Genomic DNA, 14,784 nt, shown 5'->3' on the forward strand with positions numbered 1-14,784 from the left:
TCCCCTGGTGTGGCCCCTCGCCCTGACTGAGAACCAGAAAGGAGGGAGCCACCCTGTGATGAGGCCCCAGGGTAGAAGTAAACGCTAAGGACTTCTGCACGTGCACCAGGACAGAAGGTCAGAGGTCCTGTGTGAGTGAGCCTTGTCTGGAGTCCACTCCTACACAGCCCGGCTTTTAGAATCAAGTTACCAGAGCTAGTGGAGCCTGAGCCCGGATCCTGACCCCACTGGTTTCTGTGCCCGTGGGGATGCCGTTCAGAATGCCCAACTGTCCTTTGATTTCTCCACCTCCGCCACCTTGCTGCTTCATTGTTGATGCTTTGGAGATCTGAGCAAGATGCCCTGTGCACAGGGGTTCTCCAGCAAAGTCTGATTAAACCACTGAAGTAGATTTGTCAGGGTGAAGTTCCTTCCAGCATTGCATTCTACTCTGGGAACACGATGGGCCAGGCCCCGGTGGTAGATCCATCTTTCGCCTCCTGCAGCCCTGGGAGGAGGCCGCTCTCCAGAGCCCCGGCCCTCCCGGGAGGCTGTCCTCTGGTGGAATTTGCGCTCCCTCCTCCATGACAGGACAGCAGTGGATGGGCATGTTTTGCTTCTGTCCAAAGGCTTAGGTGCAAAACGGATGTTGCCAACACATGGACATTTGTTAAAGCCAACGTGCACTTGCCCTTTTGTTTCTTCACGTTTTCCTCCGAACAGAACCAAGAACATTCTGCCGAATGGACAGAGCATCACGCGATCCATTTGCTTTGTGGCTGGCCTTCTGCTTTAGAAGCCTAATGGAAAAGAGGGGGCTACGGGTGCTTCTCAGCAGAGCGAGCAGGAGGCATGGGGTACCGGGTATGCACGGTGCCGAGAAGTCAGAACCCCTTCTCTAAAAGGATAGCAGAATCACAAAGATGTCCGGGCCAGACAGCTGGCATGGATGGGTCGTGAACCACCCCTTCCTTGTCGAAACAGATGCTTCCACACCCTGCCTAGAAAAACCATCAGGCAGCCTGTCCCCTAGCCTGGGCCTTGCTGCGTGAGTGCAGAAACGGGGACTCGCCCGGCCAGACCGCAGCCCAGCGGAGGGCGCCTGGGAGCTGCTGGACCTGGCGCGCTCCTAAGGCGGGTCTTCCTGAGAGCTTGGACCCCACCCCCCCCCGTGTTCTTCAGGGGGTGGGGAAGGCTTCTCGGGGTGCTGTTCTGATACGTTCCAGCCCCTGGGGGTTCCTGCCCACTGGTGAGTGCAAGAGGGCACCATCTCGGAACAGCGAAGGGGAGGCCTCCCGACAGGACGCCCTGCGAGGAACGACAATGCCCAGGGAGAGCCCCGGTTCACCACCTTCTCCCCACATGTCTTTCCAGATGCGCTGGCTCCCTCCCTCCGAGGCTACTTCTCAGGGCTGGAAGTCCCGTCAGTTCTGCTGAATGCTACGTAAGTACCTGGCTTGAGCCACAGTCGGGTGCTAAGCGCACCCCGTACAAAGCAGACGCCCTCCTGCACCCACAGCCGCCTCCCTACCTGAGCCCGTCGGCTCGCGGCCCGACCTCCCCGGTGGCCCTGCGTCTCTCCCGGGAGGTTCCATCCGGGGTCGGGGGACAGGGAGGGACGGTATTCTGGCTTGCGGCACCGAGTTGTGGCCTTCCACTTCATAAATCAGCCAGAGCTGGCGTCCCTGGCAGGCGGCGGCCCTTCCACAGCCACCTCCGTCTGGTAGAGGCGCGCGGCGGCCCCCGGTGCGAGGTGCTGGGTCCCGGCGGTCTCCGCGAGTTACCAGAATTCACTTCCCCGCGTGCATGCGTATTAGAACCTTGGGTAACTTCTAATCTGTTTCCAATAGCCTTTCCTTAACGTTTCTTAACTTGAAGGAAGCTATATTCCAAAATGGTATCTTTGTGCCCTTTTATTTTAGGCTTAACTTTGCTTCTGAGAACCATCAAATGGATTTTTTTTTTTTTAAGATTTTAAGTAAACTCTATGCCCAACATAGGGCTCAAGCTCACAGCCCACTGGTGAGTGCAAGAGGGCACCATCTCGGAACAGCGAAGGGGTGGTCAAGAGTTGCATGCTCCACTGACTGAGGCAGCCCCCAAATAAAATTTTTTCCTATAAACATATCAGATGTATAACATTCCAGATGCCTTTAATTGAGTATCTTGACTGAATTTGTTGCATACAAAGCACCATTATTCTGAGCTCTAATATGGTGTGTACATTTGGGGAGTCTGCCCCGAACTGAGGAAAGTCTTTGTAATGTTACAGTTCCATCATCTATGGTTCTCTGAGTTTATATCATTCCTTCATAAAACAGAAGAAAAATGAGAGTAGGGAAGGACTAAACCTCTAAAGAGTTCTTGTAAAATTATGTGCATATCTCTACCTAGCGGAGGGTCAGCACAGAGCCTGACCTGGGGCTCGAACTCAAGAAACAGATCATGACGGCACTTGGGGGGCTCAGTCGGTTAAGCGTCCAAATCTTGGTTTCGGCTCAGGTCATGATCTCAGTTCCATGGGTTTGAGCCCCGCATCAGACTGGGCTCTAACAGTATGCAGCCTGCTTGGGATTCTGTGTGTGTGTGTGTCTCTCTCTCTCTCTCTCTCTCTGCCCCTCCCCCACTCATGCTCTGTGTTTCTCAAAATAAAGAGAAAGAAAGAGGGGCTGGGGGAGGGAAGGGAGAGAGAAAATGAGATTATATGACCTGAGCCAAATCAAGAGTCAGACGCTTAGCCAACAGAGCCACCCAACCACTCCTAGACTCCTTTTTTAAAACTACTTGTATCTGTCCCTTATTCTGAAATTATGTTGTTACCTGTTTTATATGACATGGTAATGTTAGTAAGTGGCAATTATACTTTAAATGTAATTTCTTAGAAAAAAGTCCATAGTAAGTACTTAAAGTATTTAAAAATATGTTACTATTTTTGAAATCTAAAAGCTTACTGTTTAGGGAAGACTTTTTCTTCCGGAAAGCAACATTTTTAAGCTGGGGGGAGGGGGGGGAGGTATTCTAGGGTCCATTACATCCCGGACTTCACGTCTCCATGTTCTATGTCCATTCGCCCATAATTAATTATATAAACGGCGTGTCCCCAGCACTGGCTTTTTCACTTAAGAAAGCCTCAGCCATTTCCTCATGAGGGAACCCTCCCTCCATTCCCAGGATGATGCTGGTGCAGCTCTGTTGTGTGGCTCGGAAGGCGCTGCGTGTGGGCACCGCCGTGTCCCTTGACTGTGCTCCTCTCAGCTTTCAGAGGCTGGTGGTGTCCGTGTAGACGCGCCTCGGGTTAGATAACTGGACGCTCACAAAAGAGTTGATGGGTTGAAAGTAGGTCTGGCATTCAGCATTAAGTGGCTGGTGGAGGAAGTGGAGGAAGTGGACGAACGAACCGGAAGGAGGTGGGCGGGACGGAACCTTGCAGCTCCGCCTCCCCACGAGGTACAGGTCCGCAGGGGGAGGGCTGGAGCGGGGAGTTCGGCCGCGGTGTGAGCTGCTCCGGTGAACAGTATGGAATGGTGTGGGCAGCTGAGAAAAGAGGAGAATACGTTTGAATTTGGCAGTTTCAGTTGGCAAAGTATGGTGGTGGCATTTGGCCTGAGGAAGGATGTTTTTCAGCACTTATATAGGCCAAAGGGAAGCCCGATCCTTAAGTGGTTGCAGAGTTCCAGCCAGTAAGGTCTGCACTTTGTTTATATCCGCCCACCTAAATCCCACACCGTCCTTCCCCTCAGACCTATCTTACCAGAGCTAGAGGCAGCAGAGGCAGTGGAAGAAGGGCTGGCTAACAGGTTCCCCTTTGAAGGATGGCTGCCGAGCTGTAGGGTCTCTGCCGATGGAACATCTCCTGTGGGTTCTTTGTCCTGAGCTAAACTTGGGCCACCGGCCTGCCCCTTCCTCGGGGTCTGGAGGGAGCAGAGGAGACGTATTAGCAAGGAGGGTGGCAATTGTACTCGTCGCCACCACCCTTGGGGGCCAGGACTGCAATCTCCCATCCTGCCTGACGTTCGACCAGTCAGTGTGGATCTGTTACTCAGGCTCCTTCTAGTCTCTTGGATCAAATCCTTTCCAGGACAGCTAATAATCTAGACCATGAAATTTTAGGGAAGTGTAAACTAGAATTGAAAACAGTGGTTCTGATGAAATAGTAAACATTTTAGAGTAAAAGGAATCTTTCAACAAGGCTAAATGTAGGAGGCCACGTGGCCTTCTCCATTCTCAGAGGGGACCTCCTTCCTCTGTGGAGAGATGGCACCCGAATAGAAAACTAGAGCAGGAGTGATGTCTGGTAGCAGATCTGACGACCTGAAAGCAGACTCAGACTGCCGTCACTTCCGGTGTGCGGAGCACTGGATGCCGCCCTTCCAAGCCCTCGACCGTCCAAGGGCCTGTTGGGTAGGGGCCCTCCCGGGATTTTTCGTTTTTCACTTTGGCCTCTTATTTCTGAAGGGAAATCAGTGACCAGACTAGAAAAGTAAACAAGCTCTTTATTCTTTAAATAAACATATATTATGTGTCTGCTATGAACTAAATATAAAAATGTGTAAATGAGGCCTGTGCCCCTAAGGAACTCCCAGCTCTAATGACTGAGCATCATGGATACACATTTTAAAGAGAAAGAGTCAGCCTTCAGGCTGCTTCAGGATGAACCTGTTAGGAAAGTTCCAGAGGCGCAGGTGGGTGTGCATGATTTTACCGTCCTTGGCGACTTAAATGAGACCATCAGAGGTGTGAATGTCATTGGTGTTTTAATTTGTTAATCATCTTGCTTGGTAGTGTTTAGTCTGGCTACAAGCTATGTCTGCACATCCCTAGAATGTTGCTAAAGGCCCAGCCATGGGATAGACAGCCCCAGATTATGTAACAATCATTGAAAATGATCCATTTTCCAGAAATGTTGAGAACAGGAAAGCATGGGCAGTTTTTTAAAATTATTTTATTTTTGAGACAAAAAGAGTGGGGGAGGGGCAGAGAGCGTGAGGGAGACCCAGAACCTGAAGCAGGCTCCAGGCTCTGAGCCCACTAGGGGCCCCAAACTCTCAAACTGTGAGATCATGCCCTGAGCCGAAGTCAGATGCTTAACCGGAAGCTTAACCACCTGAGCCACCCAGGTGCCCCTGTTTGTTTCTTTATTTTAACATTTGGGGTTTTTTGTTTTGTTTTGTTTTGTTTTTTTAGTAATCTCTACACAAAACGTGGAGCTCAAACTCAACAATCCTGAGATCAAGAGTCGCATGCTCTTCTGACTGAGCCAGCCAGGTGCCCCCAGCGTGAGCAAGTTTGTAGTAACTTTTTATAGGGAATGAGAGTTCCACAGCTTTTCTTGTTGGGTCTCCAAATGTAGTTAATAATTTTAAAAATGTTAGGAGCTGGGGTGGATATGGGAGGTTGTTCTTTAAGAACTCCTATAGTTTCCCTGGCCACAGACCAAGACCACAGTACAGAAATTAAAAGCACATGTAGTTATGGCATCAACAAATGAGCGAAGGACAAGGCAAGAGATAATAAGACTGGACTGTAAAGCTGTGTGTATTCCTTATGTTTTGTTTTGGGAGGAACGGGCTCTTCGGCCTCTGGCTATGAGCACAAGTTCCCTGGGGATGCTGCCATTGTCCAGGGAGCCCCAGGGCTGGATGTCAAGACGGAGCTTGGGACTCAGCAGTGCGGCTCCTACAGGGACCCCTGCCTCCTCCCCAGGCGCCCAGCTCCCCCTCCCCACTCCCCCCACCCCCCACCCCCACACCGCCTATGCCCAGCAACCAGGGCGGTGCTTTGGCCTGAATTGCTGCTCCCCTTTCTCCTGTTAGCCGCCTCTCCTTTCTCACTCAAGTTCATCAGTGTAGTAACTTACCCAGTGAACATCTGCAGAGCCCCCCCCATCTGTGTGGGGTTCCCTCATCAGAACAGACTCCCTTCACTAAGTTTAGAGAAGAATCTAACTCCTCCAGTCTTCTTGCCCTCCTCTTGCCCCTTTGCCAAGTCTACAGGCTTGCCCTGCAGGGGGCTTACGCTGGGTGCTCATTTGCCTTCCCTGAGCCGCTTCTCCATTTGCCCAGTCAGGAGCCATGCCCCCTGGTTCCGGTTCGGGAGCCCAGGCCCTGGTAGCTTCCTGCCATCAACTGTAAAGGCAGGGCTGGGCCTGAAATCCCGCTCCTTGTCAGGGACTGTGGGCGACACCCCTCCCAGCCCCGCAGACAAGCGCCAGCCACACAAGCGCTTCCTGAGCTCATCTGCGAACCACACTGTTAGGACAGCCCGCGCGGCCCAAGCTGTGATCTCCCTCCTGTTTTGCCCATTACCTGTGTTCTGTGAGCTTGGCGGGGTGAGCTCCAAGACCCCTGGGCACATGCATCGGGAGAATTGCCTGACGGACGGAGAAGTTAAAAGAAGGCAGCTGTGTCTGAAGACCAGGATATGGGGTCCCTGTGCCTTCACAGCACAGGTCAGGGCCACCTATGGGGGCCTCTGCCCCACCCACCACCCCTCACCCAACCTTCCCCCCTCTGTGGCTGCAAAGGGAAATTCAGAAGGCCTGCATGTTCACTGTAAAGTTAAAAATACAGTTTGGACTTTCCTTTGATATTTTATGCTCTTTGGGGCGTGCTCTCACAGGGTCCTAGTAGAACAGACTGGCGTGTGCATTGTCCCTCCCCGTGGGGGGTGGGGGGGGCTGTCATGCCAACAGGTGCTGCTGATGTCACTGCCAAGAGCAGCCTGGCGGTGCTGCCCTGTGCTGCCAGACCCCCGGGGCGAGGATATCCTGAAAGGGCAGTGTTGGTCTGACCCTCCTGGGAGGCGCCTGAGGCGCCCTCCCTTGAAAGTTCTTGGCAAGTGCAGGCGAGATGGGGGGATGTGGGATCAGCTGATGGGTTTTGTTTGCAAAGATGAGTATTTATTTTCCTGTCCTCAAATGACCCAACCTTTACTAGGAAACTGGAATTTCATCCACTTCTCTTTTAATGTTTTTAAAGTGAAATTCTGGGGAAAACCTTTTTTCCTTGGTTCTGTGAAGAGAGCTGTCCTGGGAAGGCAGGCTTTCCTTCAGCCTCACCCGTGACCCCAACCCAGTCCAGTCTCTGTCCGAACCCCGGTGGGGGGGCTGCTTCCTGCGCCAGCAAACCAGTGAGGCGATTCGGGGAACCTAGGGTTTGCAGCAACGCCCTGTGTGCCCCAACCAGCCGCCCTGTCGGCAGGGAGCAGGGCCTCCGGCGTCCTTGAGCCGGGGGCGGCTTCCTGCACCAGCCCCTGGAACTCTCCTGAACACCAGCTGGCTCAGAGGCAGTCCTGCCTGCCGAAGAATGTTAAGAATTTCTGATCTGCTGGGCCTCAGCACCTTCCTATTTCAAAATTCTCAAACCCTGGGGAATAGGATACAGTCACAAATGTTTCCTTTTAGTTTTGTTTTCCAGAGGTGCTTAGAGCAAAAATGAGTTCATTGGTGCCTTTGGCCACATAGGATCCTCTTGGAGGATTGCTTTTCTGGCCTTGGGCTGACCAACATGGTGCTCTGCAGCAGCTCCCGGGGTTGCCTGGGTTTTGGGGTGCTTCCTTTCTTTGATGGGGGAGAGCCTTCGGGTCCTGAGCCTCTCCCCAGCGGGGCTTCCAAACAGACCTCGCGCAGGACTGTGTGCAGCTCTGCGTCATGGTGGACACACCAGTACCCTTGGGTGGGTGTGTGGAGACGGCGTCTCCCATGGCACACGTGTCTCCAGGTGCCCTTTCCCCCGGAAGTGAGTCCACTGCCCCAGTCCTTCCCCTCTGACCACGACCGAGACTTCCGGCTGAGGCGTCCATGCCGCTGGCGTAAGGCCGTTCTCACGTGGCCCCTGTCCCCAGCTCCGCATCGGAGGCCTCTGGTCCCTTTGGCATGGACTCTGCTCTTTGCCCTCAGGACGGGCTGGCCGTCAGGACTCAGGGAAGGCGGCCGGCCCGGGGGTTGGAAGTCCCTGCACCCTGTTAATAATGGGTGATTTCCTCCTCCCTCCCAGGTTCCAGGTGTGTGATGGTGGCTGCAATCTGTCTTGTGGGTATTAACGCAATCTTCAGTGGTGGCGACCGTACTCAAGCTGTTCTACAAAACTGGAGCGCCCTGGTGAGTTCGGCGGTGAGAGGCCGAGCAGGGCCCCGAGGAGGTGCGGCCCAGCAATCTCGGTGTCCCCATCCCTGTCCCCCCCGCCAAGATGATTCTGATGATGGGTGCTCTGGGCGGAGACACCCGGCGTGGAGGCCGGGTTCAGGGCTTTGCTCTTCATGATCTCCGGCCCCAGCCCGCGTGGGGAAGGGCACCCTGGGAGCACATCACCCTGCTTGGTGGGGCCGATGCCGGTAAGGCTCTCCACACCTGCTCCTCCCGCAGCCTGTGGAAGGAGCTATTCCTCCTGAGGGGATTTTCACTAAGTCACACTTTCCCCTTCAAGCCCTTACACTGGTTTTTTTTGGGGGCGGGGGGGGATTAACCATTTTAGTGAAAATCTTTTTAAGATGTAGTATGTGTATTCCTTCTGACTTATTAATCCAATTATACCACATGGTGCAACCCTTTCCCAATGAATCGGTCTTATAACCCTCTTTGGGAATAAGCGGTTGCCCTTGGACATAACCGAATCAGGTAGGATTCTTACTGAATTTCTCCAGACTCTGGGCTTTCCTACTGGATGAGGATTTTAGTGACTTGTTCATCTCCTCAGTTGATACCAGCTGCTACTCCTTAATTCATCAGCTTCTAGTAGTAAGTGTTGTCCTAAAACAATAAATAATGTGGCACTTCCTGAGGTGACAGGCCTGCTGGGTATGATACGAGGGGCTTCCAGTCTCTGGAAAACTTGGCCTTGAACAACGGCCGTGCCAAGGGGAGACCAACAGTGGTTATGTCTCGGCCCAAATAAGGCAGCAAATTTCATCCCCAAAAGGGACCTATAAAGAAAGGATGAGTCAGCAAGAGTGCACGATTCCTGCTAAGGACAGAGAACCGGGCAGATCTAGCCAAGGAGGTCATTACCTCAGTTTTGGGAGTTAGGTAATTTATTGCTCACAATAGCGCCCATCCATCGGCAGAGACAGCTTGGGAACCAGGTTTCCGATCCTATCTCCGGCAGCCTGCACTTGGGGTCCGTGACGCCCCCCCCCCCAGCTGGGTTTCTCCCACTGACCAAACTTCGAGCAGGTGAATGTTTTCCACATCATGTAGGACAGCTGATATTTATCCCACTAATTCCATAGCCTTCTACATTAGCTTGTCCTTATGCCATGGTTCTTTTATTAGGAATGCCTGGGCTATTCTTACCACTGTTATCACTTCATAAAACTTTCTTAAAAGACAAGATTTTGTTGGTTTTTGTCTCCCCCTCCTCTGGCAGACTTGAAGGACCAATTAAAAGCTACCCATACAATTTTTTGGAAGCAAGTTAGAATGATTTTTTTTTAATGCAATATATTGACCCAAGCATCAGCAGTTCAGGGCAGAGGAGGGTCGGCAGGAGGAAGGAGCAGCTGGAGCACATGGTGACTGCACTTAGCAGAAGGGGCTGGTACCCGGGACTCAATGAGGAGCCGTGTCAGGGTGCTGGCAGCCGGCCAGACGGGGTGCAGGGTGTCTGCGGCACTAGCCACGTTCCTTTGGGGCTCCCCAGTTCTGGGGTCGTCTGTGGGAAGACCGTGTGTGCGCTGGAGGCCTGACAACAGTCAGCGCTGCCTCTGGCCGCCTGCGGGGGCCCGGCCCTCGAGGAGGCTGAGCCTGCTCTGGCCAAGTGCAGGAGCTGGGCCCACAGGGGGAGGTGGCCGCTGGCCGCGCTGTGTGCCGGTTCCCGGGTCGATGGGTGCGCAGCGATAGGCAGGTGGGAGGGGGAGGTGTATTCAGAGTGTGGGGAGGAATTTCCAACCCCAGAAGACTCTTCTAGAGATTGGAGACGATGAACCTTTGGAAATGTTAGTAGCGAGGTTTTTTATTACAGATTAACATTAGCATTTAAGATTTTTAAAAAGCCAACAGGTGTAAAAGAAAACTATGTCCTATGTTGGTTGAGAGCATGATGGGAGGGGGTGACATTCTTTACCTGACTTCGGGGAGAAACGAAGAGTGCTGGCGAGACTCCCGGGGAAGAGAGCGGTGGTAAAAAGGCCGAGTGCGTTTAGGAGGAGCGGGAAACGTCTTCCTCCAGCCGGGAGGGCACGTGGCTCCGCGCAGCCGGCAGCAGCCCCTGGAAGGAGGGCCAGCTGACGTGAAATGTTTTAGAATTGTAGAATGTTCTGTCAGAGAGCAGTGTTCTCCAGGGTCTTCAACGGGACCGTGGTGACGGGCTCCAGACAAGATTGTTTACGTGTGTTTTCCTCCCTGTGTGTCCTGTCACATGCGCGCGTTGCGGCCCCCACCCCTTCAGGAAAGGCTCTGTGGGGAGAGGCTGCTCCGCAAAGGGAGCTTGACCCCCTCGCCCAGCCCCCACCTCTCCTCTCCGTGGTGCGCTGTGTTCCCGGATGTCTCTGTGTTCTGTTTAAAATGTCCTTGTTAATACATTCCAAGGTTTGAACTCCGTTCTTAGCTAAACCCCTTCCTTGTTTACAGGGACTGAAATAGCCACATTCTGACCTTCTGTTCAGTCTGGGAACATCTATGGCAATGTGGACGCATTCTTTTCCCATGTGAGAATTACATCTACACGGCACAGTTATGGAAAAGCTCGGGAAACTGTCAGCTCTCGCCCCCTCCCCCCTTGCCTCCTCCCTTCCGTGGTTTTCACCTCAAAGCCTTTCTCATCAAAGTGACCCAGACCCGTGCACCTTGCTTCCTGCTCAGGAGGAAAGGGACAGAGTGATTCATGGTCAGAGTGGGCTGTTACTGTCGGGGAAGCCAGAGGCACCCTCCCATTCCCCTCCCCCCCAACCAGGGCAGAGCCCCCACGCGGGTGCTGAGGGTGCACTGCATCCCCAGGCACAGGCTTCTCAGCGCTCCGTGCTGTTTATTACCCACCTTCCCGTTTCTTTTGCTGCCCCGAGAGCAGGTGTGGGAGGTTTTGTTACATGCAAGTGCCAATGTCTGGGGTGGAGGAGGGCGGACACAGCCGTAGGGAGGAGGAGGATTCTCGAGAAGGCCCAACAGATGGCCTGGACAGTGCGGACCCCCAGTGAGCGCGCCGAGGAGAGGGCCTGCGGGCTGCGGTGCTCAGGGAAGGCCACAGGAGCGGCGCGTGCTCTGCCTTCTGAGCTTGTCATGAGAGAGCAGGCCAAGGGGGACAGAAGCATGCGACCCGTTGGTTGCGGCCATGCTTTGAGGTCCTTGAGGGGAGTGTTGGGGCTTCGGCAGCTCTGCCATCTTTACAGCAAAGTGAAGAGTCAAGTTAAAAACACCAGGAGAGGCGAACCCAAGACGGTGATGGTGGTATCAGGAAGTAGCAATCATCTGTGTCAGCCAGGGGCCAGGTGGCAGGAGAGCGACACAGGTGGAGGGGGCGGGAGCTGGAGCTTGTTACGGCGAAGTGGTGAGTCTGGGTTCAGACGTGGTGCCTTTGAGGCCATGGCACAACTATCCTGGGCACAGCTGACAGCGATGGGGACAGTTGTCTGGGAAGTGGCGGTGGAGCCAGCAGTGGCAACGTGCACTTACCCACAGATGGCTGCTGAGCAGACATGGAGGCAGACCCGCCTGGCCCCTGCCCAGTGCTGGAGGACACTAGGGGACTTGGGCCATCCTCAGCCCATGGGCCGGTGTGCACACACGTGGCCCGTGTTCCTTTGCCTATTCATTCAGTCCCTTCTCTCCTGTTCCTGAAGGCAGTGTGGCAGCTTGGGTTTCAGGCTTGGTCTCAAGGCCACGTTCCCACCTGCAGTCTGGGCTGCCCTCCCACCATGGTGCTCTGCGAGCCCCGCACCCAGGCCCCCGCAGGTTCCCAGCGTCCGGGCTGCGCGTGCCGCCCCCTGTGAATTGTTCCAAAGTAGGAACAGCCCCAGGGTGACAGCTGTTCCTCAGAAGCCATTTCCTGGAATCCGCACACAGCTGGGGGCTGCTGGCCCCTGACCAAGTTTGGGATGACATGGAACTTGTCGTCCCAGACCTGATAAGCGGAGCGGGGGGAGAAAAAGCAACTCCACTCCACTTCCTCAAGGCAGGTTTCCCTGTATGGAGCCACAAAGAGCTCGGGGACTAAGGGACACCACCTCCCCCTCTGGTGGGGAGGCTCCTCCAGTGTCAGTTACAGGGCAGCAGGTCATAGGGTCACTGGGAAGGTCCACTGTGCCAGCCTGCCGCGTGCTCGGAAGCCTGAGACCCTGGTGCCCCAGCCGGGTACAGGTCAGGGTGCAGCAATGGGATGTAGCTTTCAAGAGTGGGCCCTGCTCACTGAGTGTCACAGGTCTTGTGACATGTACCCACGATGGCACGTGCATAGTCCTGGCCCACTCAACTTTATCACCATGCCCCTGCTGAGTGACCGGTGATCCTTCTCATGTGCTGGGCCCCAGAGGAGGCGAAGCACTCAAAGTGAAATTTCCAGAAGGGGTTGATCCTCCTGCACTCCAGCCACTTCAGAAAGCTCTGCTGAGAAAACGAAACGAGGGTGGAGGGTCACGGAGGTCGTGTGCGCGCCAGGCCTTCCAGAGCGTGACCTGGGAGCACCTCCGACGCCGGGGCTGGCTAGCTAGGCCTGTGTGAAAAGCACAGTTAAACTGATGTACGAGCGCTAACGGAATAGTGGCAACGGGCTCAGGAGACTGGTGCGTGTTCTGCTCCCCTTACGGGTGAGGCTCTGAACGTCCAGACCCCTGCCCTTGAAAGCTGCACCCCGATTTCTTGGGGGATTGTACTGTGATCCATAGGTCTGTGGGGATCGTGCGTGATCTTCTGACTCGGGGCCCATTCCTTCCGCCGTCATCTCCACACTAGGCCGGGCCAGGGCTGACCGGGCCACGAGCTCGTGCAGCCAGCCCGGTGCGGGCCGGTTCTGCATAGGAGTATTCACCCGCATGGTCCGGTCAGTGCCGTTTGAGAGTGTCCACAGGCTGCTTCTCACTTTAGGACGTGTACTGCTAAATACACATCTTCCCAAATCAGTTTAACTTTGAATAGTTAGGCAGGTTGCTCCTAATGTCGCCTTCTTTATAGCTTCCTCCCACACACAGGATTTCTCTGTGCAAAATTCTAGCATGCAGAGCTACTTGTGCATCGACCTTTGTGTGCCTTTTTAAATGTTTGAGAGAGAGGGTACAAGTGAGCGAGCCGCAGAGAGAAAACTCCCACGCGGGCGACACAGGGCTTGAACTCACAAGCCGTAAGATCATGCCCTGAGCCGAAGTTGGATGCTTAACTGAGTGAGCCCCCCAGGTGCCCCTTTATGTACCTTTTCCACAGCCATAAATTTAGGAGTCTGGCGTGTTGGTAGGATGGCGAGAAGCCAGAGTAACAGAGGGGCTGCGTGCAGCCTTTACCCGAGTGAGGCAGGCCCAGGACCATGCTGGGACTCGGCAGAGTCTCGGTGACAATTTCCTTGCAAACGCAGGAAGGAGGGCTTGACAGGTTTCTGGTGTGCAGCCCGTGCATCTACGGTGAGACTGTCGCTGCTCTTGGGAGGGGGCGGGGGCAGGAAACCACAGGCTGCTGCCGAGAGGCCCCCACCGTCGGCCCAGGGGTCTCTCTCCCGCGCAGCCCCGCAAGCTTGGAGGAGGGTGAGGTCTCCCCTCACACGTGTTCTTTCTGTTTCAGGCTTGAACGAACCTTGCCCAGTTTTGATCCCTTCAAGACTTTGCCACAGCCTCTATCACACATCTGTTTTTCTCGAAGAAAAAAATATAATAAAACTGTTTTACTCTTTTACACTGTATAATTTTAAGAAATAGTGTGTTATTTGTGAACGCATGGCCTGACCTTTCTGTACAGTTCGGAGATATTTTCAAACGAAACATAAAATATATCAATAAAACCAAGAGAGTGAGTATTTTTATACTAAACATTTTAAGTATGAGAGAGGGGTGATCTTACACTGGGTTGGATCAGTTTTTTGTGCTTGACTTTTGAATGCTTGTAATTAAAAATATCAATTTTTTTCCTCCAAGCTGCATGTTTGAGGCATGTTTTTAAACATTACAAAATTTCCGGAACCTACTGTGAATGGATAGCAATCCGCCCACCTGGCAGGAGTCCAGGGGAAGTCAGGACGGTGGTGGTAGGACAGAGCTGCATCCTGCAGCCCCAGGCGTGTCCCCCCAGTTCTCCTAGGACTGTTCCCGGGACGCTCAGAAGCCTCCAGGAGCTTCAGCGTGAGGGCATGCTAAAGCCTTTCATTGGTCCACACTCCTGCTCAGAGTGAGCTGTTTGAGAGCCCTGGCAGCTCCGGGGGTGCCCAGGCTTGCGTTCTGCTGTCTCCTTACATTGATCCCGCTCCCCCCCGCAGTGACCCCCCTCTCCCCACTGGTGCACACTTCCCCCAGTGGGCACGGGAGAACGGAGGTGGCCTTGCCCAACCTTGCGGGCTGCCAGTGGCGGCTCCCATCTACCCAGTGATCTTGCGAAACACTGGGTGTTCCTGAGTCTAGGCCGTACCACGCTAGATGAAGCACTTAGAACTTTCTCCCAAAGCCGGTGGTGTCTGCAGGGAACACTGTGGAGCCTGTGACCGCTCAGTCTCTCCCCCTTGTGGTTGAAGAGCCGTGTGCAAATTCTCAGCTTTGAATACAGCTTGAAACATGACACTAGCCTGCTCACACTCACACTGTGTAGAAGACTTAACTGTTTTAATGATTATGTGGTTGGTTCTGGGATGTGGGGGGTTATCTTCCATTAGAAAGAAAGGTATCAAGAAACTTTAAAGCTCATCA

At 53.9% G+C, this 14,784-nt stretch overlaps 2 protein-coding genes across 4 annotated transcripts in view; one reads left to right on the plus strand and one right to left on the minus strand.

The window, feature by feature from the left end:
• RBPMS (RNA binding protein, mRNA processing factor) overlaps positions 1-14,021 on the plus strand; it is a 169,629-nt gene extending 155,608 nt beyond the window's left edge. The window contains exons 6-7 of one of the 3 annotated variants that reach the window (XM_029935626.1): positions 1,354-1,423; positions 13,673-14,021. In XM_029935626.1, coding sequence (XP_029791486.1) covers positions 1,354-1,423; positions 13,673-13,793 — 191 coding nt within the window. In that variant the 3' untranslated portion in view covers positions 13,794-14,021. Of the gene's footprint in view, positions 1-1,353; positions 1,424-7,973; positions 8,066-13,672 lie in introns of those variants that run through there. The other 2 variants (XM_029935620.1, XM_029935614.1) reach the window with 2 other exon arrangements.
• Positions 2,697-8,888, minus strand: LOC115288362 (translation initiation factor IF-2-like). The gene is made up of 4 exons (XM_029935638.1): positions 8,607-8,888; positions 6,285-6,349; positions 3,731-3,890; positions 2,697-3,513 (listed from the first exon to the last, which is right to left on the minus strand). Exons 1-4 carry the CDS (start codon positions 8,662-8,664, stop codon positions 3,335-3,337), a joined length of 462 nt encoding a protein of 153 aa, XP_029791498.1. The 5' UTR covers positions 8,665-8,888; the 3' UTR covers positions 2,697-3,334.
• Positions 14,022-14,784: the final 763 nt, after the last annotated feature.

The sequence above is a fragment of the Suricata suricatta genome, chromosome 1 (assembly GCF_006229205.1).
Source record: "Suricata suricatta isolate VVHF042 chromosome 1, meerkat_22Aug2017_6uvM2_HiC, whole genome shotgun sequence".
In the NCBI taxonomy this organism is placed as follows: Eukaryota; Metazoa; Chordata; class Mammalia; order Carnivora; family Herpestidae; genus Suricata; species Suricata suricatta.

What these genes read in the sequence shown, in the direction of transcription:
- LOC115288362 (XM_029935638.1), bottom strand. Translation starts at nt 8,664, where the DNA reads ATGAACAAGTCACTAAAATCCTCATCCAGTAGGAAAGCCCAGAGTCTG. An exon ending in CCAGAGTCTGGAGAAATTCA is followed by an intron (nt 6,350 to 8,606) that starts GTAAGAATCCTA and finishes TCCGTCCGTCAG; the next exon opens with GCAATTCTCCCGATGCATGT. An exon ending in GCCAAGCTCACAGAACACAG is followed by an intron (nt 3,891 to 6,284) that starts GTAATGGGCAAA and finishes TGCTCCCTCCAG; the next exon opens with ACCCCGAGGAAGGGGCAGGC.